Here is a 22,927-nt window from a genome sequence, read left to right as displayed (position 1 = left end):
TCTCCGGAGTATGTGAATGGCCCCGAGGCGGAGCGCGGCCGCACTTCAGAGGAAGGCGGAAAAGCCCTTGCCGCGGCTGTTGGTGCAGCCCTGCACAGGTAGGTGGAATTTCTTCCCGGATGCTGCCAGCATTTCTCTCGCACCCTGCAGCATGTCTGCCGGTTCTTTTGGGAGCAGCCCCACTCGTTGCAGAAGTGACTATTGCAAGGAAACGCAACCGGCTTAATCTGCCTGCCTGGAGCCGATTGAAGAGAGAAACGTTGTTGCCTTTGCTGTGCAGGGCAGCAGTAAATGGTCAGAAATGGGGCGTGGTGGTACCCACCCCTGACTGCCTGCCCCTCAGCCACCTGCTCTTCCGAATAACTTGTACCGAGTGCAAGAAGTTCCCCAGTGAGGCCCAATCTCGCTCTGAATTGCAGCTTTAGAGAAGGGAGGGGAGACAGGCACTGCTCAGGCAGTGAGCGTGGGCCAGAGCGTGCGCCAGACCGGCTCTGGGGATGCTGCCATGGTCACACCAGGTGAATTGGATAGAGCCTTCAGCTGATGCACAGTGCTCAGGAGTGTGGTCAGTCGGGCTGCAGGGCAGGGGATGATCCATCCATGGTTTCTGCTGGAGCAGGAGCAAGGGGCCATTGGATTACGGCAGCTGCTCTGCACAAGTCTGGCGCGCTCTTTGTGCACCACGTGGGAGGGGTGTCAAACCACTTCCCTCAGGGCATCCCCGATGCCACGGGTTTGCCAGGGCTCAGGAGTGAGTGGACACTGCCAAGGAGCTCCATCCCAAGCCAGCTCCGTCCAGAGAGCCCAGCCAGCAGTGCTCTGCAGATGCCCACGCACCCCACACCTGCTTTGGCACGCTTCCCAGGCCGGTGCAGAGGAGGATGCCAAGGGCGGGAGACCTTAGGTCTGACCCTGAACAGCTGCTTGCCAAAACTTGCTTCAGCTGCCTGCCAAGTGCATCCCAGGAGCTGTTACCTGTGTATCCATTAGCTTTCCCAAGGATGAGGCTGGAAGAGAGAGAGGGCTCCTGTGACAACCCACGCTGTGCCCTAAAGGCCAATGTCAGCATTTTAAACCCTATTTGTTTTCCTACTGAGGGTGTTACAAGCATGGTGTGCCTTTCCTATCCCCTCTGAGGCTTTCCATGTGCAGAGAAAGAAGTTTAATCCCTGATGATCAAGTTTGGCAGAGAAACAAGGAGTGTTTAGCAGAGAGGGAAAACCTTTCCCATGGATGCAATACCAAGCAGAGTCTGTACTGGTCTCCTCCTCCTTGGTGGCCACAGCTCCTTTATCCCAGCATCAGCCCCTCCAGCACTGCAGGGCCTAATCTTGCCCCAAGCCCAGCAGCACATTCCTGCTGTCTCCTGTGTGCCAGCCCCAGCGTCTGTCCGTCTGTCTGGTGGGGAAACCAGTTTAGGAACTGATGAGCCAAAGCCACTTGGCTGCTCTCATTCCAGCCAGGCTGATCAGCAAACTGACTACACTTCCTGATCCTGCTTGTCCTGGGGCTGGCACGGTGCAGGGACAGGGATGAGCACAGCAGCAGACACAGGGCATTGGCACAACCCTCTGCTGCCAATGTGATGCTGTTACACCAGTGTACAGTTTGTTCCCAGTACTGTCCCTCTCCCAGTGCCACCTGTGCTCAGTGCCTTCCTGCTCTGCAGGTGACAGGGTCCCCCTGCTGCCCCATTCTCACTGCAGGGCTGGGGATTGGCTCACCCACTGTGGGGACGCCCTTGTGCCTTCCTGGGGGGACAGAGCCCCACCACAGAGCCCAGGAGGTAATGTGGGGAGATGAAATGTCAGCTCACAAGAGCCTGGCTCATATCCCTGGGACCTGCTGTGGCACATTTGAGGAACATTTGTGCTTGGGAGAGGATGGCAGCAGGGACCCACAGGTCACCTGGCAGCTTTGTGGGCTGGCCAAGGCTGGACCCACCTCTACCATGAGTGGTGATTACAGAGGGTGGCCCTTGGCAGCCTGTGGCCCCAAAACCCATGGAAGGGCTGGGCTGCACAGGCAAGAGCAGCCGGTGGACTGCGTTGGGGGGGGTCACAACCAGGTGGCCTCTCCATCTCCTCCAGCACCGCACAAAGGGATAGTGGCCACTGCACCTGAGCATGCTTGGGGCCTGGGGTCCCTGGTTTGGGATTGGGTGCAGTGGCCTTCAGCTGAGAGCCCCAGCTCATTCAGATCTGCCCCCCACCTTGCCCTCACGCTCATCAAAAAATCCTCAGTGTCCATCCAGAAGCCACCCTAATGCCCCAGAGAGCTGTGCCAGATTGAGCTCACCCACCACAACCAGGACCACCGTGGCCACTGAGGGTATTGGGGAATCCCCTTGGGAGAGTGTCCCACTCCAGCACCTCGTTCGGGGTCTCCCAGCAACCTCTCAGGACTACTCTGGCCCTCCCAAGCCCCAGAAAATGGTTTTTGTCCTCCACCCCAAGGGACTCCCAATGCACCCCAGGTGCCCTGCAGCAGCCCCAGCCAGGAGCATGCCCACCCTTAACCCTTCTGCTCCTATCAGGGTGCAAAATCAATCTGCCCACCCAAAAAAGGACTTTTCCCCAAGCAGGTGTCAGGGCCATGCCCGGAGCCGGGTGGGGAGGTGGAGCTGATGCCGACTGCCACAGCAGGTTTTGCATCCACCTTGATTAAAGGCCTCAGTGAGCGCCTGGCCTGCGCCCCACAGCACCCCAGAGCCGGGGGGCTGAGGTGGTGACCCACCCTTACAGGTGGGGCTGGGGGGGCTCCCCATTCCTGGGATGGCAAACCCCACCTTAATCACTGGTTCCAGCCCGGTGTGGCCGGCAACGCCAAATTTGCTGGCACGTGGCCAGCCCTTGTGGTCAAGGGTGTCACCCCAAAGCAGCCCCCCTTACTTCAGAGGGAAATCTTCACAAAAAAATGCATGTGAAACTCCTTACTTGTCATTCTTTATTAATTATTTGGCTGTGATTCTTTGGGGTATTTGGGGCTGCATCCTGCCCCCCCCCCAGCTACCAGCTACTTGCAAATTTAATTAAATACTGAAATATATCTTCAAGCAGCTGGGAAGGGGATGTGGTGCCTGGCAGCAAGTGACACTGGGGTGAGTTGGTGAGTTGGCCTCTGGGTGACCCCAGGAAGGACCCTGCTCTCCTAGGGCACTCTGAGCCAGGACTTGGGTGTCCCCTGCCTTGGCCACCGAGGATCTTGGAGAGGGATTGGTAACTTGGGAAGGGTGATTCCCCCAGGGGTGCCCTATTCCCCCAGCTATCACCCCAGGATGCCCTCACAGCCTCATCCCTGCCCCAGGGATGCCCATACTCCAGTTCCATGCCGGGGTACCCCAGTGCCCCCCATAACCCATCCCAGGCTGCCCAGACCCCCATTCCCCCACCCTGACCGTACCCATGGGCCCTGGGGGGCACACTCCCCTCCCCTGGGGACGCCTCACTCCCCATTCACCCCGTGGGTGCCCCGTGCCCCCTTCGCCCCGTTCTGCCTCTCCAGGGATGCCTCATTCCCACTTTCCAGAGTACCTGCGGTGGGGCGGAGCCTCCCCGCCCCAGCCATGCCCCACCCGTCCATGGCTGCCCAATGGGCTGCGGCGGGGCGCGGCCCGGGGCGTGGCCTTGCTGCATATGCATGTATGCAGATGAGCAGGTGCGGGCAGAGCGCGGCGGCGGGACGCGACGGCACGGGACGGGGACTTGGACGGGCACCGGGACGGGCACCGGCGGCGGGGCCATGGCCACGGCGGGGCCGCGGTCCTTCAGCGCCGCCGAGGTGCGGGCGCGCTGCGCGCAGGGCGCCTGCCTGGTCTCCTGCCACCGCCGCCTGTACGACCTGAGCGGCTTCGTGCGGCTGCACCCGGGCGGGGAGCAGCTGCTGCGCCGCCGGGCCGGCACCGACGTGAGCGCGGCGCTGGACGGGCCGCCCCACCGGCACTCGGAGAACGCCCGCCGCTGGCTGGAGCAGTACTACGTGGGGGAGATAGAGCCCGGCGATGAGCAGGTACCGGACCGGGACCGGGGCGGACACGGGCTGTAGGGGAAGGCGGGGGCATGTGCGGTCTCTGCGGGGTGCCTCAGTGAACAAGGGCTATGGGTGCCCCACGTCCCGGAACTGGCAAATGCAGAGGCTGTAGGGTGTCCCAGGTGCTATTCCAGGATGTGCAGGGTCTGTGTCCCCATCCCAGGTCCCGATTCAGGAGGTACAGGGTCTCTCTAGGGCACCCCAGGTCCCAGGGCTGGCATATACAGTGGTTCTGTAGGGCACCCCACGTCCCGGGACTGGAGTGTACAGAGATTATGGGGTGGCCTAGGTCCTGGATCAAGTTTTGGTAGGGTGCTCCAGGTCTGTTCTCTCTGGGATCTGAGCAGGGCAGGGTTTATAAACCATCCCAAGTCCAGAGTGCAGGGAGTCTAAGATGTGCAGGGTCTGTATGACACCCTGGGTCCAAACTGTGCAGGGTCTGAGCCATACAGGGTCTGTAGGGCACTCCAGGTCCAGGCTTCTCAGCGTCCAAGCTGTTCAGGATGTACAGAGGCTGGATAGGCATTGGGGTGTACATGGCAAGAAGTTTCTGAGGTGCATGTAGCACATAAAGTGTTTAGTGCACCCAGATCTCAGTCTGAGCTGTATGGGACATGGTGCGTCTTGGGTGTGAGCAGGACAGCACCCATAGGATCAGGCTCTGTAGGGTCTAGGATCTACAGGGCATGAGGGGTGAAGGGGACAGAGGATGTTTGAGGCTCCTGGGATCTTGCATGGGTGGTGCCTGAGGTGTGCAGGGTGCCAAGGTCCCATGTGCCTCCTGGCTCCCAGGAGTTCTCTGGGGTCTGAGGTGCAGGGGACCCTGAAGCCCATGGGGTGCCAAGTGCACAGAGCCTGGTACCTACAGGTCCACTCCATGGTCACATCCCTCCCTGGCCATGCTAGGAAGCAGGGCTGATGGGTGGTTCTGGGTGCCAGTGTGGCATGGAGGTGTTGGGGGTCTTTGGAGGGATGCAGGAGATGGAGCTCAGTGCCAGTTTTAGCAGGACTGTATGGCATGGAGTGGGCAATGGGACAGGACACCCTTCCTGGCCCTGTCAGCACTCAACCAGGCACCAAGGTGCTGGGCACTGGGGTTTGCCAGTGGTGAGCAGCCACTGCTGAGGAGAGGAGCCCAGCCATCTCCCTGACTGCCTGGTGTGGGGCATGGGTGTCCATGACACAGCTCCGTCCCCACCCTGCCAGTCCCGTGTCGTCCAGGCAGAAGGGAGAGCTCCCTGGGGACGTTCCGCAGCCTCCGGGTGGCACTGGGCACTGCTACCCAATACCAGCCCTCTGCAGCACGCCGTGGGCAGAACCTGAGCAGCGGGGCCAGCCCAGCCCCCTTCACCAGCCCAGCAGTTCCCCCCTGGGCGTCCCAGCGGGGTCGGTGACCGGCCGGTCCCTCTGGCTGGTTGTTTGTCCTGCCCAAGGCGCAGCCTCGGCCCCAGCGCCACAGACAGGGCTTTGTTTCAGCCTCGCTGCAGTGCCTGCGTTTTCCCCGGACGGATCCCGGCGATGGCACCTCCTCCGCTGGGACACTCGCTGAGCCGCCGCCTCCTCGCAGGCGTGACGAGCCCAGCGGGCTGGGGCGAGGGAAGGTACCGGACAAACGGGTTCCCGTGCGAGGGGAGCCGCCACCATCCCAATGCAAATACATGGCGTGATAACGCCAGGGCGCAGGAGATCTGACACTGCCTGGTGCCAGATAAACCATCCCAGCCTGTAACACACAGCGCAGGGATTAGAGCTGCCTGCTGCATGGTGAGGCCGTGTCCGGCATGCGCTGATGTGTGAGCTGCTCTGCCCTACTCCCCACCCCCTAAAAATCCTCTCTGGGCAGCGGTGATGTCCTTGGTGGTGCTTGGGTTCATGCTTTGGGTGCTTTGGGGCAGGTGTAGTCCAAACAGCTCTTTGGAGGAAGTGTTACGTTACCCCAAATTTATTCCAGATCTCCACAGCTTTGCCAGTGGACAAAGCTTGCCCTTTGGACGTCCCAGGGCTACATCATCTCTATGCTGAGGGATTCAGAATGCTCTGGTCCAGCATCCTCCCCTGCTTGCCCCAGGAATTTCCAGGATTTTGGAAAGAGGAAAAAATGTGTTAATGCAGGAGAGATAAAGAAGATAAGATCTGGCCTTGATCCCACTGGCCTCTCCATGCCCTTTCCTGTGGCTCTCTCCTTCAGCTGCAGGTCCCTTTTCTGCATCACCCAAATCCTTTTGGCCAAGAACAAATCCCTAAATATTTTATCTGTGCAAGCAGGACATGGAGGGGAGATCAAAGTGAGTACCAATAATTACCTAAACTAGACAGTGGATTTTAACAGCCTTGCTAGAAGGGAACTGGATCATCTAATTACTCTTCCAGTTTGAGCAATGAGGGACTTTCATCACAGCCTCTTTGGGGTGTATGACATAGCTGTGAGTCACAGTAAATCTTCCATCCTTCTCAGGTTTAGTGTCCTTCTCTTCCTCTTGCCTCTCTTGCTGCACGTCAGGCTCGCCCTGGCTTTGCATCCCAGCCTGAGCACGCTTGGATGTAGGCGGGACACCTGGGGCACCTCTCTGGGGGTGATGTAACAAGAAGTCACTTTTTATATTGCTGCTATGGTTAGGAGATAAATTCACCTCCTTTTAATAGCCCTGCTGCACCCAGTGTTTAATGGGCTGACCCAGCCTTGTGGGGCTCTGCCAGCCAGAGAACACAGACCACAGTGCTGCTGGGATGGTGCTGCTGGGATGGTGCCCCCACGAGCGAGCACCTGGCTTGGGCTCTCTGCACCTCCTGGGGTGTCCTCGTGCTACATGCCTGTACCTGCACTGCCAGCAGAGCTTGTCCCATGTGGACACCAGCAAACTGAGCCTCTGAGGAGCTCAGTGAAGGTGCTGGAGGCTGTGGAGCAATGCAGAGGTATGGTAGGACTCCTCTGGGGTTTGACTCACTGGGCAAATGGGTGGAAAATACCCCTGGGTCCAGGCTTTTGGCAGAGCAGCTGTCTGCAGGCAGCATCGCCCTGTCTGGGACAGGGGGAGGTTTCCAGCTTCTCTGCCTGTGTCCCAAGAACACTGAACCCTGTGCTGGACCACCCCTTCTGTCTGTAGCTCACATCAGAGCTGGATTTTGTTCATTTAATGCCCCAAGCCCTGATGCAGGATAGCTCTGGGTGGCACAGCCTGGGTGCAGGACCCAGTGCTGAGCTCCCTGTGTGACCCACGCAGGGCAGCCAGATGCTCACAGGTGGATGCTGGGTCACCCAGTCACTGGATCATGCCATGCCCTGGGTGTTTGGCCCTGTGTGTACCAGCAGCACCTCACTGGGACTGCTGCTCACTTGCAGGTGCAGTGCCTTGTAGGCGTTAACTTTCCCTTCCTTACATGAGGCCCCTTGTTCATCTTCCCTGGCAGGATCTGTTTGCCTGGGGACAGCTCAGATGCATCTTCACCACCCACAGGTGACAGCAGAGCCCAGCTCAGCACAGCCCTTCAGCCTCCTCCCAACCCACCTCCTGTTTAGAGGAGAACGGGCAGAAGCCCCAGCGCTGGTTCAGGTCTCACAGGGCTTGATCTCAGCAGGGCCCCTGTGTGCTTGGGGCAGGCAGGAACACGACACTCTTTGGGGAGCCAGTTGGGACATGCCAGCGTGGTTTGCATCCTGGTTGCAACACGGCTCCTGGTCCTTTCAGTGCCAGCTCCAGGGTGAGCAATAGGAGAGCCTTCCTCCTGCTCCCCAGCTGAGGAAGAGGAGGGGTAGGAGATGATTTGGGTGCTGACAGGGAGCTGCCATAGCACACAAGGCAAGGGCATGTCACTGCTGTCATCCAGCCCAGGTGCTGGTGGTGAGATGGGATGTGAGCCCCCCAGTCCATCTCCCTGACCTGGGAGGACCTTAAAGCCTCCAGCCATGACAGGGTGCTCAGGCATCCATGGGCAGGGGAACTGGAGGTGTGTGAACATTTCGGAAAAGGGAGGAGAGGTGCCGGGCATTGCGTCAGCCCAGCTTTCTTAAGCATCCTTCCTGCTGCTGGCTAGGCTGTGGTGCAAGTGTGAAGGTGGAGAGCACCAGCCCATTTCTCAGGGCATGGATAAGCCGTTTCACTCTCTTAAAACCAAATTTTCTTCCAAAGCACCTGCAGGGCAGAAGCAAAACCATAAATCCACCATGATTTTAAGACATCCCATCTGCCCTAGGGTTTTGGAATGTCTGGCTGAAGGACAGAGTGTGCAGCATGGAAAACAGCAGTGGGAATCCTCACAGAGAGGTGTGGCGGTACATGGTATCAGCTCATATTGGTGCTCTGCCTGCAGTAAAATTGATGCCAGTGGGATTCCAGCCTGGAAATACTGGCTGGAATATCCCCTGTCCTCCCCTGCCCACTGCCCCAGGCAAGGGCCTGCCTCAGAGCTGGGTAACACAGTTCCTGTACCAGCAGAATGAGGCTTGAAGTCCGGTTAGCCCAAGAAATGGGGTGGGAGCACAGCTTGCAAGAAGTGCCTGCCGTCGGTAAACAGTGCCTGAGCCCTGCCTCGGTGTCCCCAGCAAGGCACAGAGTCAAGTCCTGACATCCTGGCAAGGTGACACTGGTTTTCCTGCATCCCAGGCCCTCCTGCAGCTGCCAGGGCAGTATTCCCCTCGACAGAGCAGCAGTGCATCCCTCTCGGAGCGGTGGGGAGAGCATCCATTGAGGAGCTGGGATAAAATCCTTCCTCTCTGGAAGCGGCACAGCTGGGAGCCCCGTCGGGCACGGCTGTGCTGCGGCTGCCGGGCCACGCCGTGCCCTGCTCCGGGTTAATGGGTAACTCAGGGCGGCAGAGCGGGAGAAAAGGCAGGTTTGGCACGTCCTGCACGGGGAGCCGGCGCTGCTGCCGGGGGCACGGCTGCCGTGGGGTTTGCATGGGCACGGCTGCAGCCCCACCGAGCCCCCCAGCAGCGGCAGGGCTGGCGCCGCGGCTGGCACAGCTACAGGAAGGAGGCAGGTGCTGGCAGCTGGCAGCGTGTTTGCTTCCAAGCATCAGACAAGGCAGGTTTCTCCTGTTTCTCAGCCCGCCCTGCCAGTGGGACTGCAGCTGGGTCTTCATCCTGCCACCACTGCGCCCCTGCATCCCCTGTGCCTCAGCGTGCTCCCCTGAGCCACGACCAAAGCCCACCTCATATTCCACAGCCCGTGGCAAAGGCACCCAGCCCAGTGTCACCCTGTGAAGGACACTTTGCCTTTTTCCCTGGACAAGGTCCCTCCTTCTGTGTTTTTCCTTGTGCCCACGGGCAGGGTGGTGGCACCAGCTGTACCACACTCCCCAGGTCTGCCAGCCCAGCTTTCTGAGGGACCAAAAAGCCAAGCTGGGCTTTTGTTGGAGATCAGTGGGGTGGGAGGAGGGAGCACTAACCCAGCAATGCCCCTGGCTTTACTGGCAGTGGCAAGGTGACCTCTGCTATGGCACTGCTCATTTGCAGGGGAAAATGCTGTCCCAGGGCCCAGTTTCTGCCTTGCCACTCTGAAGCACCCGTGCTGTCCTGGCCATGGGCAGGGTATTCCAAACACTGGGCTCAGAGGAGGTTTCCAAAGAACCCCAGGCCCACGATGCTCAGTCCAAAGGGCAGGGCAGCTCACTGGCAGCTGCTTCCCTCAGGAATCCTGCTCTGCAGGAACTGACTGACTTAAATTCACCAGAATTTTCCCCATATTTGTTTAGCAGGCAGGAGCTCACTCTGGCCTAACCCTGGGTGCTACAGCCATCACCATCCCCAGCTGAATGTGCCACTGGTGCTTCACCACCAACTTTTCCTTCTCTTTTCAGAGCCTCTCTGAGACAGTGGATGAGAAGGAGGTAATGTCTGCAGCCCAGACTCCAGAGCAGACAGATCTCTGCTACAAAACAGTGCATGTGGAGACGGTAAGAGCTCTGGAGTTTCTCCAGCACACTGTTTGCCAGAGTGCTCCTGGGAAACACCAGGTCTCCTCTTCCCTGCAAGAGTGCTGGATTTCTGCTGGCCTGTTGGATGGGAGGGATGGCTTGAGGGAGCCAAACTGATCCAGCCACTTCTGCCCTTTCTCCTGGTGTGGATGGCATTGCTCATGCTTTATTGCACAGGTGTGGCCATGCTGGGAGGCTCCCATTGCAGCAGCATGGGAGAGATGCCTTTCTCTGACAGCGGCTGTGCCCTTCCAGAGGGAAGTGTTGCCAAGCCGCACCTTGCTTGCTTTTATTTCTTTCTTGCTTTATTTATTTTATTACTTTATTTATTTTACTTTTTTTTCCCCTTGCCTGAGCACTCATAATGAGTAGGAAGGGATTCCCCAGCTGGGCAGGGTGATCCCTGTGTGTGCAGGGTGCTTCCTGCCCTGCCAGCTGCTTTGCAAGCATGCCACAACATGGGGCTTTGTCCCCAAGGTGCCTTTGGCTGTCCCTGCCCTCCATGGCACCATCTGGTCACCACACCTTGCATGGTCCCAGCTGGTTGGTGAGCATGCATTTATCTTGTAGAAAGTTGGGGAATTTTTTGGAGCAGGAGAACATCTTTCACCCCCCAAATTAATATTTTATCACTGAGCACCTTTAAAAGAGAATGTCCATTTCCAAGTGAACTTTCTGCTTTAACTTTTCCCCCAGTGGAGAATGGCTCTGTTCCCATCCCATACACCAGCTGGGGTTGTTTCCCCTCCTGTGTGATTGTGCCCATCCCTGCCTGCAGCAGAGCCCCCAGAATGCCCACAGCCACCCCGACTCCTTGCCCTGGGATGCCCTGAACTGAGCCATCCCCACCACTGCCAGCACAACCCCAGGTGCCAGATTGCTGTGCCAGTGCTGTGTGGCACAAGCAGCCCCAGGAGAGCTGCCAGGCCCAGGGCTTGGCCAGGCAAGCGTGGTTTCAGTCCTGGCACAGGGGTGGAACCAAGAATCCACCTTATCTGGCCAGGCCAGCAGAAGATGTGTCCAGGGATGCTGAGCAGTGGCAGAGGTGGTGCTGCCAGTTGTGCCTCCCTATTTTCATGCCATGCCAACATGTGTACCTGCACAGGTCCCTTCTTACTCTTGCACCTGAGTTCAGCCATGCTCAGCAGCACTGCTGGAGTCTGTGTTCCCATCCTGTATCCCTGCTCCCCATCTCTTCCCACTTTGCTCCTCACTGGGGTGCCCAAACAGCTGTGGCCACCCCATGTGTCCTCTGCACAAGGAGAAATGTCCTTGGCAGGGGCAGTGCCATGGGGGTGGGATCTGTGTGCCGCCAGAGGTGTTCTGCTGGGCAATATCACTGCTCACTATCTAATCTTGGCAGCTTGAGAGGCAAAGAGCCTCAGTTATCAGGGCCTGATGCTGACCCAGGTCTGGGTACAGCTGCCTTCACCTTGATCTGCTGGCAGGTACCTGCTGGCACAGGGGTGAGCTAAGCCCTGGGGCTGGTGTGTGTTTGGCTCCTTGTGTGCCCTGTGCTTGTGGGGAGCTCAGGGCACCTTGGAACCAGAAGCAGCTGCTCTTGGGGCATGGGAAGGGGTTGGCAGCCCAAAATCCTGCAGCAGCAGCAGCTCAGCTTTGTGCCTGGTGCTGGGATGGTTTGTGTGTTCCACAGCACTACAACCACTGTCTGCTCCCTCAGGACCTGGTAGACTGGCAGAAGCCCTTGCTGTGGCAGGTGGGCTACTTAGGGGAGAAGTACGACGAGTGGGTGCACCAGCCTGTGGATCGGCCCATCCGCCTCTTCCACTCGGATTTCCTTGAGTTCCTCTCCAAGACAGCGTGGTGAGCTCGCAGGCTCTGCACTGTGCCCTGGGGGGTGCCTGCCCCGGGACGGGGGATGGCTCACCAGCCAGCAGGACACTTCCTCTGACATCTCCTTCTGCCCATAGGTACGTGGTGTTCATGGTATGGACGCCCGTGGTGCTCTATCTCAGCTGGGTCAGCTACACCTCCCTTGCTCAGGGCAACACCAGGCTCTTCTCCTCCTTCACCACAGGTACGAGCAGCAGCTACGCCTTTGGGCTTCCATTACTGACCCCGCTCTGGGCCAGGGGCAGGAATGCCCTGAGTGGGTGAGACCTGCATTCCTTCCCCATCCCTCCTTCTGTACGTGCTCACCACAAGCCACATGCAAGAGCAGCAGGTCACCCCCTCTCCCTTGTGGCCACCAGCACGTCCCCTGCACGAAGCCACCTGCGCTTGCCCACCTCCATTCCCTTCCTCGCACCACATTTGGTCCCCCCGGAGTTCAGTAGAGGCACAGAGCTGGCCTGGGCTGCAGCCTGCTCCCCCCTGCCTCCGTTCCCTCAGTCCCCAAAGCCGAGCCGGTGCTGGGGTGAGTTCCAATCGCCGCTGCCGCCCACCCCGGCCCGCTGGCTGCCGGCGGAGCGGGCGAACAAACCCGGCTCTGAGCGCCGCGGCTCCGCACAGTGCGGGGCTTGTTTGCCCGGAGCCTGCCCTTGAATCTCCCACTGTCTGCTCCCCGCTCCCCCGGGAACAACAAGCGTGGCAGGCTGTCTTCTTTGTTGTCTTTTTTTTTTTTTTTTTTTTTTTTTTCTTTTTTGCTGGGTTCCCTATTTTTTTTGCAAGGTGCCACCCAGTGCCAGCTGTGCCCAGCTGTGGGGTGGGGAGCACCGGCTGCACAGGCACTTCCTGATCCTTGTGGCATTCAGCACCTTGCTACCAAGTTTAGTGAGGTTTTTTCCTAAAAAAAAAAAAAAAAAAAGTGGTTTTTGGGGCAATCAAAATTTTGCTGGGAAGGACACAGGGCTGGCAGCCAGCCCTGAAAGAAGGAGGTGGCTGAAAAATGTTCTGCGGGGGAAAGTGCCCAACAAGTCTATTCTTTTTCCCCCAGAAAAATAAACACCAACACCAACAGCACTGTTTTACTGTCACGAGTGCTGCCTGTGCAACTAAGGTCCCTCCTGCCTTGTTCTGGTGGGTGAAGCAGCTTTGCAATGGTGACGCAGTCCCTAGAGTGCACATCCAAGCCCTCGTTGGAATCTGGAATGCAGGGAGCTCCCCTCACTGTCTTCCTGAGGCAGCAAGAAGCTGCCTGTTTCTGTAAATTAGTAGGAATCAAAGGAAAATGTGGTTTAGAGCGGAGCTTGGGCAGTTAGCTCCCTAGGGAAGCTCAGGACAGGAGGTGGATGAGCAGTGGGAGGGAGGGAGAGCTGAGCATCACCCTGATGCCAGTGGGAGGATAGTGATGGATAAAAGCACCTGCATGTTGCCTGTCCTGCTGACCACTGCACGTCTTGTTGTGTAGAGTATTCCATCCCCGTCCACAAATACTACTTCCCCTTCATCTTCCTCCTGGGAATGATCCTGTGGTCCCTGCTAGAGTACCTCATCCATCGCTTTGTCTTCCACATGAAGCCACCCGCTAGTAATTACTATCTCATCACGCTGCATTTCTTGCTGCATGGGCAGCATCACAAGGTGAGTCGCAGCTCCCGCCCCCGCTGGCACCTGCTGGGCCGTGGGAATGGTGGCCTTTGCCCCACTGGAGCCTGTTACTGTGTGCCCTTTGCCCAGACAGAGCCTGTTGGTGCCTGTTCAGTGTGACTGGTGGCATCCCAAGCGACGCACTTACCCAATACCAGCAAGGGCTGTAAAACGGCCTTGGAGGATCTGGAGTTAAATTTTCAAGCTGTGTGGTTGGGCAAGGGGTAAAACCAAAAGAGCCAAAGCTTTGCTGGAGGAAATGTGGAGCTTGGGCACCTACCAGATAAAGCCACCACCTGCCTGGGCACCTTGGCATGCATGGGGGGCTGCTCTCGCCACCGGGTACAACTTTGGGGAGGGTTTTTGGTGTTGGCTTCTCCCAGATGGGTTTCCCTGATGCTTGGCAGGGATGTGCCAGGGGGGAACAGGGCGAGCTAGGAGCTGCCTGTCCCACCATCCCTCTCTGCTTCCAGTCTCCCTTCGACAGCTCCCGCCTGGTCTTCCCTCCCGTGCCAGCCTCGCTGGTGATCGGCTTCTTCTACGGCGTCCTGCGGCTGCTGCTGCCCGAGGTGCTGGGGCTCTCGGTGTTCGTCGGGGGGCTCTGTGGCTACGTCATCTACGACATGATGCACTACTACCTGCACTACGGCTCTCCCAGGAAGGGCACCTACCTGTATGGCCTCAAGGCTTACCACGTCAAGCACCACTTTGAACACCAAAAATCAGGTAGCGCCACGTTCCCCGTGCGTGCTGGCAGGGGCGAGGGCTGTCAGAGGTCCAGTCTGCCTGTATTTGTGCAGCTGATTGCTCCAAAGTATTTGGGATCTGGGATAAGGAAAGCCAAGCACTGCGCTGCTGGGGAAGCACCGTGTGAGGTGCTGTAGCCCACGGAGAATATTTCCTGGCTCCCAGGTTGAGGATGGGGAGCCAGAGCAGCACAGGGGTGAAGGCAGCACCCATCTCACTGGTGGGCATCAGTGCTGCCTGGAATGCCAGGGCAGAGAACAAACCCCCATGGTGCTGGGATGTGGGTGTCTATCCCTGCCCAGGGCAGCATCTCTTCCTGCTGGGAGGCGTTGACAGGTGTAGGGTGAGGCCCTAGGCTTCCTCAGATCCATCCCACACTTTCCCTAGCCCGGTGCTTGCTCAACCTGCCCTTTGCCCGGTTTCCTAGGAGAAAACGCCCCATCCAGATAAGCTATCATCCATGGGGCTTGTTGGCATGGCCCAGCCAGCTCCTGCTCCCTCTGCTCTTCCTCCTTGTCTTCACTTTGCCTTCCTCCCTTCCCAAAATGTGGACACTCCTCCCTCACCAGTTAACACAGAGCCCTTGCAACACCTCGATGATGGTGCCACGGGCTGAAGTCTGTCTTCCCTGCCCACAGGTTTTGGCATCAGCACACGCTTCTGGGATTATCCTTTCCGGACACTCATCCCTGAGGAGACCTTCAAGAAAGAGGACTGACAGCCCCAGCCCAGTGCTCAGCTGCTGGCTCTGTACCCCCTGCACTGGGGCTGGTGTCCCTCCCCAGCCCCAGCTGGTCCCTGCCCCCTTCCTGGGGGCTGTGCCACAGCAGTGACTCCAAAGTGGAGCATCCCTGTGGAGTGCTGTGGTCCAGCTGTGGCACTGGCAAGGGGATGGGGGGGCTGAGGATGGTGAGGAAAGGGGAGGAGGAGGCTGTGGGGTTCCCTGGTGGACTCCTGCCCCTACCTCGCTGCCCTCCCGCTCCAGGCTATGGATGCACGGGCAGATTGCTGCCTGAGAGATGAAGTGCCTGATGCTGCCCTCCCTCCTCTGCCCTGGCACCTTGCCAGAGCCCCTGTCTCTCCTGGGCTGCCCTCTCCCAGGGCACTCAACACGCTGCAGTTGCCCCTGTTGCCTAACTCATGCCAAGGGATTCCCTGTCCTAGGTCCTTCTCCCAGCCCATCTCAGCACGGGGTTTTCTTGGCCTGCAGCCCTTTTGGGGCGGGTCCCACAGCTCTGGATTGTGCCTTTTTCTAACCAGTGCACCCATATCTCTCTGCCAGATTTATCAAGTTCATGGTTTTCATAGCCATTGGCACTTGAAACTCAAACTCCAATGAAAAGAATTACTATGAGATGCCTTTTTTGCTGATCCTGTGATTTTATTTTTTATTACTTTTTCCCTAATGTTTACTGCAGATATTTAAAGGTTTGAAATAAATTTATATGTAAAACTGTAGACACTACAATTGTAAATAAACTGTATATTTTGAAAAATAAAACTTTCTAAAAAGGGTCTGGGAAATGTATCCCCCAGGGCTGCTCACAAGTCTGTTCTCCCACCCTTCGTGTGTCCCTTTCCAGGTGCTGATGGCCCTTGGAGCCACCATTCCTGGCTCCCCTCATCAGGCACAGTGAGGTAGGAGATTTGCAGGGCTATTCTCAGCAAACCTGTGTGACGCTGGGGCTCTGGGCAAGCAGAAGCTGCCACTCACTTCTCTGAAGTTGGGCAATAGCGTCGCATGCACCCCAGAGCTTCCCAAAATCAGCCTGGCCCTCTGACGAAGCCATCTGTAAAACTTCCTGCCCTCCCAGCAGAGGTCAAGCCCCGCTTCCAGCACTGGTGCCCACAGCCCACCTCTTTGGGGCTCGGGGATGGGGTGAGGAGCAGGGCTGTGCTCCGGAGGGTCTCACTGCACATGCAGGAAGTTCAGCAGGGCACAGAGCCCTTGCTGTGGGTGTTCCAGTGCCCTGGGCAAACCTTCCCACAGCTGCCAGCACAGCAGAACGGGTTGTGCTGCTCAAAATAGCAGAAGCATCAATACAGGCACACTCAACTTCCCCATCCCCTTTTTCCCACTGCACTTCCTGTGGGCAATTCCTTCTTCCATCAGGCAAAACGCAGCACAGGGGCATACAGGCCTTGGGAATACCCCGAGCAGCTTTCTGGGAACTGGGAGCTGTGCTGGCGTGGGAAGCTGGGTTGCACAACGTCCCTTCCGCTGTGACACCCTTTAAACCCGCGCTCGTCCTGCCGTGCCCCTCCAGTCTGCGCGGGCAGCCGAGCCCGGCAAGCAGCAGCGGCTGACAGACCTTTCTCCTGGGGAGCACAAGAGATCCTTCCTTGGGGCCGTGCTGGAGAGAGCCTGAAGAGGACGGGACAGTGGCTGCAGCTGATTCTGGGTGCGTTTCCATCTCGTTTCCAGCCAGTAGAACCTGGCACTGCTCTCTTAGTCTTGGCTGCATCAGAGGGGCTGCTGCTAATTTCCCTGCAACCGGGGTTGTTTTCTGTCCTTGCCACCTGCATGTGGGCTGGGGAGCAGGCACCATCCTTGTGGGGATGCTGAGCGCACAGAAAGAGCTTGATTTAAAACCAAAATCTTAAGTGGGCAGGACAGAGCCATGGGGAGAAAATGGGGAGAAGCTGGGGATGCTGGGGCTGTGAAGATGTGCAAGCCTTTATTAGATGGGTGACTACAGAGAGAGACATTGGGTAGAAATGAAAATAGATCTTTACAGCCAAAAATATGGGCTCTGCAGGAAGGAACCCAGGGTGATGCGGGGCTGGAGCCAGGAATGCTGCCCAGGGAATGCTCCTTGGGCCACTGGTGTCCCTGCTCCTCTGGGTGGAAGCTCTCTGGGATGGCTCACACTAAATTAACGTACATAAATCAAGCCAAAACATCTCTTGCTACTGCAGAGAAAGATGTGCCCCTACCGCTGCTACCGATGTCTCTGCGTGTGCCTGCTGCAATCTGCACGAGCAGCTGCAGTGGCCGGCAAAGCAGGGAAAGCAAAGCGGCTGGAGAGGTGAGGGGCTGGGAGGATGTGTGCCATATCAGGGTGTTCCACAGGGTGGAAGAGCTGCATCTGGCTGATCTCTGAGCAGCGCCTGAGGCTCACCTGCACCAGACACCGCCAGCCCACACCCCCCGTGGCCAAGCCCTTTGCTGCAAGCATGGACATCGTGGAGAGAGTCCTCTCTGTGGCCCAGGCCATCCATGCCCAATTTGAGCAGGTGAAGTGCTGTAAGCATCAGTGCCAGCGCCTCGTGGAGCGCATCCAGATTCTGCTGGAGCCCGTGAGGATCCTTAGGGCTCAGCCACGACAGCACATCTCCCACCACGAAGAGGAACTGATGAAAAAGCTGCTCCAGGCACTGGAGGAAGCCCAGAAACTGGTGATGAAATACAGCCAGACCAGCTGGATCCAGAAGTTCCTGCGAGCCCGAAGTACTGGTGAGGAGTTTGTCTGGGTGAATGAAAGCCTGGAGGACATTGCCCAGGGGCTCTCGCTCCTGCTGCAGGCAGAGCAGAAGCAGGCTTTCCTGGAAGCTTTCCAGTCAAAGACGTGTCGCAGGCAGGATGCTGAGGACCTGAGGGATGACAGAGCTTTCTTGGACCAGGTGATTGCAAGTGAGTGCATTTAGCGAAGCCCCCTTCCCTGCGAGTCGTGGTTGGCCCCTCTCTCCAGCTGTTACCTAGTCCTGGCTTGATGGCCACGGCCATGAAGAGCCAAAGGGATGTTTAAACCATGAAAAAAACAAACCACACAGTCATGCTTGTTCATCCAGTGGCCCAACCTCTGCTTGTTTCTGTCCCTAGGTACTGAGGAGCCCAAAGATGCGCTTGAGGAGATCTACATCGACAGGGAGTGTATGGAGAGCAAGATGGACTGGATGAAAAGCGAGCTGAACAAAGTCATCCGTGAGATGGAGCGTAAGCCAATGTCACACCACCTGCACCCTGTGCACTGCATCCCTTCCCCCCAAGCCCTGCCTAATGTGTCCCTTGTTCCCTTCTGGCACATGGCGGGAGCAGGCTTGAAGAAGGTCAACGTTGGTAAAAGAGAAGACATCACTGAGATCAAGCGAGACCACCTCACTTTCCACAGGCACCTGCAGGACACAGAGAGCTACGACCTCTACGAGGGCGAGTACCTCAAGTACCCTGTTGCCATCAAAACCTTCAAGAGGCCTCTGACCACTGACGCAGTGTGAGTTGTCCTGGGTAGGAATGAGTGTGGCCCCAGGAGGGTGGCACAGCACCACGCCATGCCTTGTTCCAGGGATCTCACCACGCTGTCCATTTCCACAGCAAGGTGAGAGACATCTTTGAGAAGGAGATTCAGACCCTGAAGAAGTTTGAGTCTCCAAACATCCTCCGCATGTACGGGATCTGCATTGAGGAGAACGGTAGGGGTGTCACATTAATGTCACCCTTTTCCTCCCCAGTGCTGGCTGGTGGCACGTGCCTTGTTGTGCTCCCCTCCCAAGAGGTGGCACAAGGCAGGATGATTTTGCCTTGCAGATGGGAGCCCCTGCTTCTCCATCGTCATGGAGTACTGTAAGCACGGGACGCTGCGGGACGTGCTGAGCAAGCAGCAGCATCTTTCCTGGGATATCCGCATCCGGATGGCCCTGGGAGCTGCCAGAGGCCTCTACAGGTGAGCACCTGTGTAAATCAGTGAGCAACTTCACCTATCATCCAAAAGCTGAGTGCAGCTTCCTGGTATCTCAGGGCATGCTGTGGTGTCTTGCTAGGCACTGATTCCCAGTGACCCACCTTGGACACTGGGTTGGAAGCTGGTGTAGGGGTGGGTGGTGGATTTGGATGCAGTAGCTCCCATCTACCCTGGTCACTGTCCCCTGCCTCTGGCTCCAAGCCTGCAAAGGCCTGGAGGGGGGAAATCCCCTTCCCCATATCCCCAGGTCAGATTTGGAAGTACCCTGCACCTGGCAGTTCTTACAGGTCCTGCTCATCCACAAGGATTGTTGCTTTGCCCACAGCAGCTCTTCCAGCCTGCTGGAAAGGTTGGCTTGGCAGGCTTGATGCACCAAGACAGGCAGAGAGCTGCTGGCTCCTCTGGTTGCATGTCAGTCATTCCCTCCATGGCAGGAGGAAGCACCAAGGTGGGGATGGGTCAGTCCATCATCACCATCATCATCATCATCATCACGTGTTGCCCTGGGTTCCATCCATCTGCAGGTTGCACCAGACAGGGGAGAAGTCCCGACTCCACGGCTGCATCTGCAGCAGCAAGTTCCTGGTGGCTGGGGATTACTGTGTGAAGGTAAGCACCACATTTGGAGATGCTTTTGGGAGTTTTAAGTAGTTTTGTGGATGTCTCCCTGTATCAATACTGAAGGGAATTGTGATGGTCCAGGATAAAATGGAGTGTGGCATCTCCTCTATGACTTCAGGCACTTAAACCTCCCTAGTTTGGTGTAATCATCAGCAAAGTGAGTGTTCCTACAGCATCCAGCCTGGGATGAGCTGAAGCTGGGGCAATTCACCTGCCTTCACCTCTGGTTTTGCTTGCAGGAAGAGACTCGTGCTGGGCAGCACACACGGCTGCACACCAGCCTTTGCTGCCCAGGGCATCTCGCTGTGTTTTCTCCATCTTGGGGCAGTTCCTAACTGCACCACAGGTTTCCACTTCTTTTCTCTCTCTCATTCTCTCAACCAGCTGTCAGGATTTGAGCTGTGTGAAACAGAATCATCCATCAAGAGGAAAGCCAAGAAGGACTGGAAACAAGTCTCTATGTTGGCCTACATCGCTCCAGAGAACCTGAAAGACATCAACTACCCTTACAAGAGGCCCTGTGAAATATACAGGTGTGTCTGTCCCTCCCAGGAGATGCCTGTGAGCAGGAAGGTGTCTGGCAGAGTAGCTGCTGAGCTATGGAAGGAGGCCAGGTTTAATTGGACACACCAGCAGATGCTTCCAGTTGGCACAGCCCAGCAGTCCTCTCCACTAGGAGGGGGGAAATACACGTGGAATGAATACTGAGACTCTTGCTTGTCTCCTTCCAGCTTTGGGATCGTTCTGGCAGAGATTGCAACCTCCAAAATCCCATTTGAAGGTGAGACACAAGTATCTGGTTCCCTGCATAAAAGCCACACAGCACAGTGTGGCTCCCGTCTGGCACTGGATGCTCCCTGCTCCTTCCCTGAGCATCCCAGGCAGGTGCCAGTGGCAGTGCCTGGTGTGCCTGACAGCTTCATAACTTCTGCTGAAACTCCAATAAAATACAGCTTGCAGTAAAGCAACCTGCTTAAACCACAAACATGCAAATAATTTTTGTTTCTATCGCATGGTCATGGGCATTTAAGCATAAACACATCTTGCTCTGCTGAAGCCGAACAGCGTCATGCCAAATACATTTGGGTGGGATTCACTGCAAATGGAGTTTGGGTCACTTCCCTGCTGGCTTCTCCCTGCCAAAGGCTGCAGGCAGGCTCTTGGCATGGCTTTGTGCTGGGTTTCCTCCCCAGCACCCTCCTGTGGCAGCAGAGCTCCGTGCTGACACTCCTGTTTGCATTTGCTGTCCAGGCTGCACTCCTGAGGAGATCGTGGAGCAAATCTGCAATCACCATCACTGGGACCCTCTTGGGGAAGACTGTCCTGAAGATCTGAGGAAAATCATTGAACAGTGCCAGGCCTTTGACCCTTCCCAGCGCCCTTCTGCCGAGGGTAAGTGTCCCAGGCACCTGCTCCACAGGCCCTTTGCATCCTTCCATCAGCAGGCAGTTTGCCCCTTTTTTCCCATAAGAATTTGCCTGGCTTTGTGTTTTGGGATCCTGCCTTGACCTTCCTTTTTATGCTAACAAGTCCCCCAGTTCCAGACCTCACACATTAACATTTATTTACCCATGCCATGACAATAATCACCAGACTGTTTGTTTATTTGGTGTCACCAAAAGTAGCTTTTTCTATCAGAAAGCAGAGGCAGGAAGCAGGGGTCTGTGAGTTAATCCCTGCTCAGGTCCTGCAGATCCCACAGGCTGGAGGAGCAGCCACAACACTCTGCAGGAACATTTCCTGCCTTGGGCTTTAAGCAGCAAATTGCAGTCTTGGGCATTGCTCTATGACAGGGAAGTTTTCCCTGTCTCTGAAGCTGGTTTGTGTCTGACCAGACGAGTAGCTGGGCTCCATCAGGAGATACAACAGCAACATCAGGAAATTATAGAGGAACATTTCTGGTGTGTTGGAAGTCACAGAGGTCATACCTTCCCCTTGGTTCATCTGTCTGAGGGGAGAAAACTTCCTTTAATTTCATCCACTCCATCCTACAGGAGCAGATCCATACAAGAGATGTGGGAAATGTGCCCAAACAAACCACTGAGTGTCACATCTCTGTGCTTCCATTTCCCACCAGCACCCCCCTGGCACAGGGAATAGCCCTGGCTGAAGAGAAAACGCCAAAATGTCATTAGAGATGTTGACAAAGTCACTCTGAGGAAACAGGATGGTTTATTACCCTAATATGACCCTAATCCAACACCTAGCACTGTGTGCTGCTGAGCTGAAGGCAGTTTATTGCAGCTGTTCACAAGGGAGTTTCCACAAGCTCGGCTACTTCAGTTTGGGCTGGGCTGTGTGCTCAGGCCTGTCCCCTGCTGATCCCTGAGGGTGACTCCAGGTCCCAGCCCTCATCAGGGAGGGAAAGCCATCTCCTCCTCTGTTAAAGGAATCCAAACAAGTCCTCGGTGTTGGCTAATGCCATCCTTGTGTTTTGCAGAGATTGTGGACTCGCTGGCTGACCTGGAGAAAAGCAGAAACCAAGGAAGTTAACTGTGGAAGAGGGGCCGGGTGAGCAGGGGCAGCAAGCCCAGGTGCCCTCGGCCTGTTCCCCCCGGCAGGGACTGATGGCTCGGTGCCCCTGTGCCCGTTTCTGTGTGCGACACCCTCGGGCCTGCCTGGGCAGCCCTGGAGGCAGCTGGGGAGAGAGGCGACTCAAGAAGAGAGGCTGTCAAGAAGCCTAGGGGGAGCAGAGGGATGGAACACGGCTTCTTTTACGAGAAATGACTGAGGGGTTGAGCCTGTTCAGCCCCGAGAAGAGACGGCCGAGAGGGGACCCCGTCAGCGCTGTCCCCGTTTGAAGAGAGGCTGCAGAGGAGGGAGCGGGCTCTGCTGGGGGAGCCCGGCAACAGGACACGAGCCGAGGGGCAGAAAATGATACACAGGAGCTCGCACTGGAATAGGAGGAAGAACTCCTTTCCTGTGTGGGTGATCACACACTGGAACATTGCCAGAGAGGCTGTGGAGTTCTCCTCACCGGCGATACTCCAGAAACGCCTGGATGCAATCCTGTGAAAGCGCTCTAGGACAATCCTGCCTGAGCAGGGAGCTGGGATCACAGGACTCACCGCGCTCCCTTCCAACCTGACCCAGCCTGCGCTTCTCCTCTGCCCCGCCGCTGCCCACGGGCTACCCTGGGGCCACCTCCGCCTTCCCCGGGCCCCCCGCTTCCCCCAAATCCTTTGCGGTTCCGCTCGGCTCACCTCGGGGCTCTCCCTGGTTCTCCCCGGATCCCCCCCAGCTCGCCCGGTTCTCCCGGGTCCCGCCCCCTCCCCGGTTTGAATGAACTGTGTTCCCGCTCTTTTCGCCACGCGGCGTCTCCGCCAATGAAAACTCGCTCCCCTGCTCTTGCCCCGCCCCCTATACCGTCAGAGCTCTCGTTGCCCAATCAGCCAGCTTTCACTGCCGCGCTTTGACCAATCAGAGCACGCAGCACCTCCCTGCCT

The 22,927-nt window shown here is 57.2% G+C and overlaps 2 protein-coding genes across 2 annotated transcripts; both read left to right on the top strand.

Annotated features, from left to right (window-relative positions):
* Positions 1-59: 59 nt before the first annotated feature.
* Positions 60-15,678, top strand: FA2H (fatty acid 2-hydroxylase). The gene is made up of 9 exons (XM_041459042.1): positions 60-98; positions 3,057-3,108; positions 3,529-4,008; positions 9,826-9,921; positions 11,624-11,766; positions 11,874-11,980; positions 13,253-13,425; positions 13,905-14,157; positions 14,817-15,678. The coding sequence occupies exons 3-9, from the start codon at positions 3,592-3,594 to the stop codon at positions 14,894-14,896; spliced, it is 1,269 nt and encodes a 422-aa protein (XP_041314976.1). The 5' UTR covers positions 60-98; positions 3,057-3,108; positions 3,529-3,591; the 3' UTR covers positions 14,897-15,678.
* Positions 15,679-16,458: 780 nt separating this feature from the next.
* Positions 16,459-22,051, top strand: MLKL (mixed lineage kinase domain like pseudokinase). The gene is made up of 11 exons (XM_041458977.1): positions 16,459-16,580; positions 17,252-17,812; positions 18,002-18,115; positions 18,218-18,392; positions 18,494-18,591; positions 18,707-18,842; positions 19,385-19,469; positions 19,866-20,014; positions 20,213-20,262; positions 20,733-20,873; positions 21,922-22,051. The coding sequence occupies exons 2-11, from the start codon at positions 17,356-17,358 to the stop codon at positions 21,972-21,974; spliced, it is 1,458 nt and encodes a 485-aa protein (XP_041314911.1). The 5' UTR covers positions 16,459-16,580; positions 17,252-17,355; the 3' UTR covers positions 21,975-22,051.
* Positions 22,052-22,927: the final 876 nt, after the last annotated feature.

This window comes from Pyrgilauda ruficollis, unplaced genomic scaffold (assembly GCF_017590135.1).
Source record: "Pyrgilauda ruficollis isolate IOZ18807 unplaced genomic scaffold, ASM1759013v1 scaffold13, whole genome shotgun sequence".
Lineage (NCBI taxonomy): Eukaryota > Metazoa > Chordata > Aves > Passeriformes > Passeridae > Pyrgilauda > Pyrgilauda ruficollis.
Note: the sequence above shows the minus strand (reverse complement) of the source record. Positions and strands in the feature narration are given on the sequence as shown.

Coding starts and splice junctions, on each gene's coding strand:
- FA2H (XM_041459042.1), top strand. CDS start 3,592: ATGGGCTGCGGCGGGGCGCGGCCCGGGGCGTGGCCTTGCTGCATATGC. Junction 13,426..13,904: donor TGCATGGGCAGCATCACAAG/GTGAGTCGCAGC, acceptor CTCTGCTTCCAG/TCTCCCTTCGACAGCTCCCG. Junction 14,158..14,816: donor CTTTGAACACCAAAAATCAG/GTAGCGCCACGT, acceptor CCCTGCCCACAG/GTTTTGGCATCAGCACACGC.
- MLKL (XM_041458977.1), top strand. CDS start 17,356: ATGGACATCGTGGAGAGAGTCCTCTCTGTGGCCCAGGCCATCCATGCC. Junction 18,116..18,217: donor AGTCATCCGTGAGATGGAGC/GTAAGCCAATGT, acceptor TGGCGGGAGCAG/GCTTGAAGAAGGTCAACGTT. Junction 18,843..19,384: donor GCTGCCAGAGGCCTCTACAG/GTGAGCACCTGT, acceptor ATCCATCTGCAG/GTTGCACCAGACAGGGGAGA.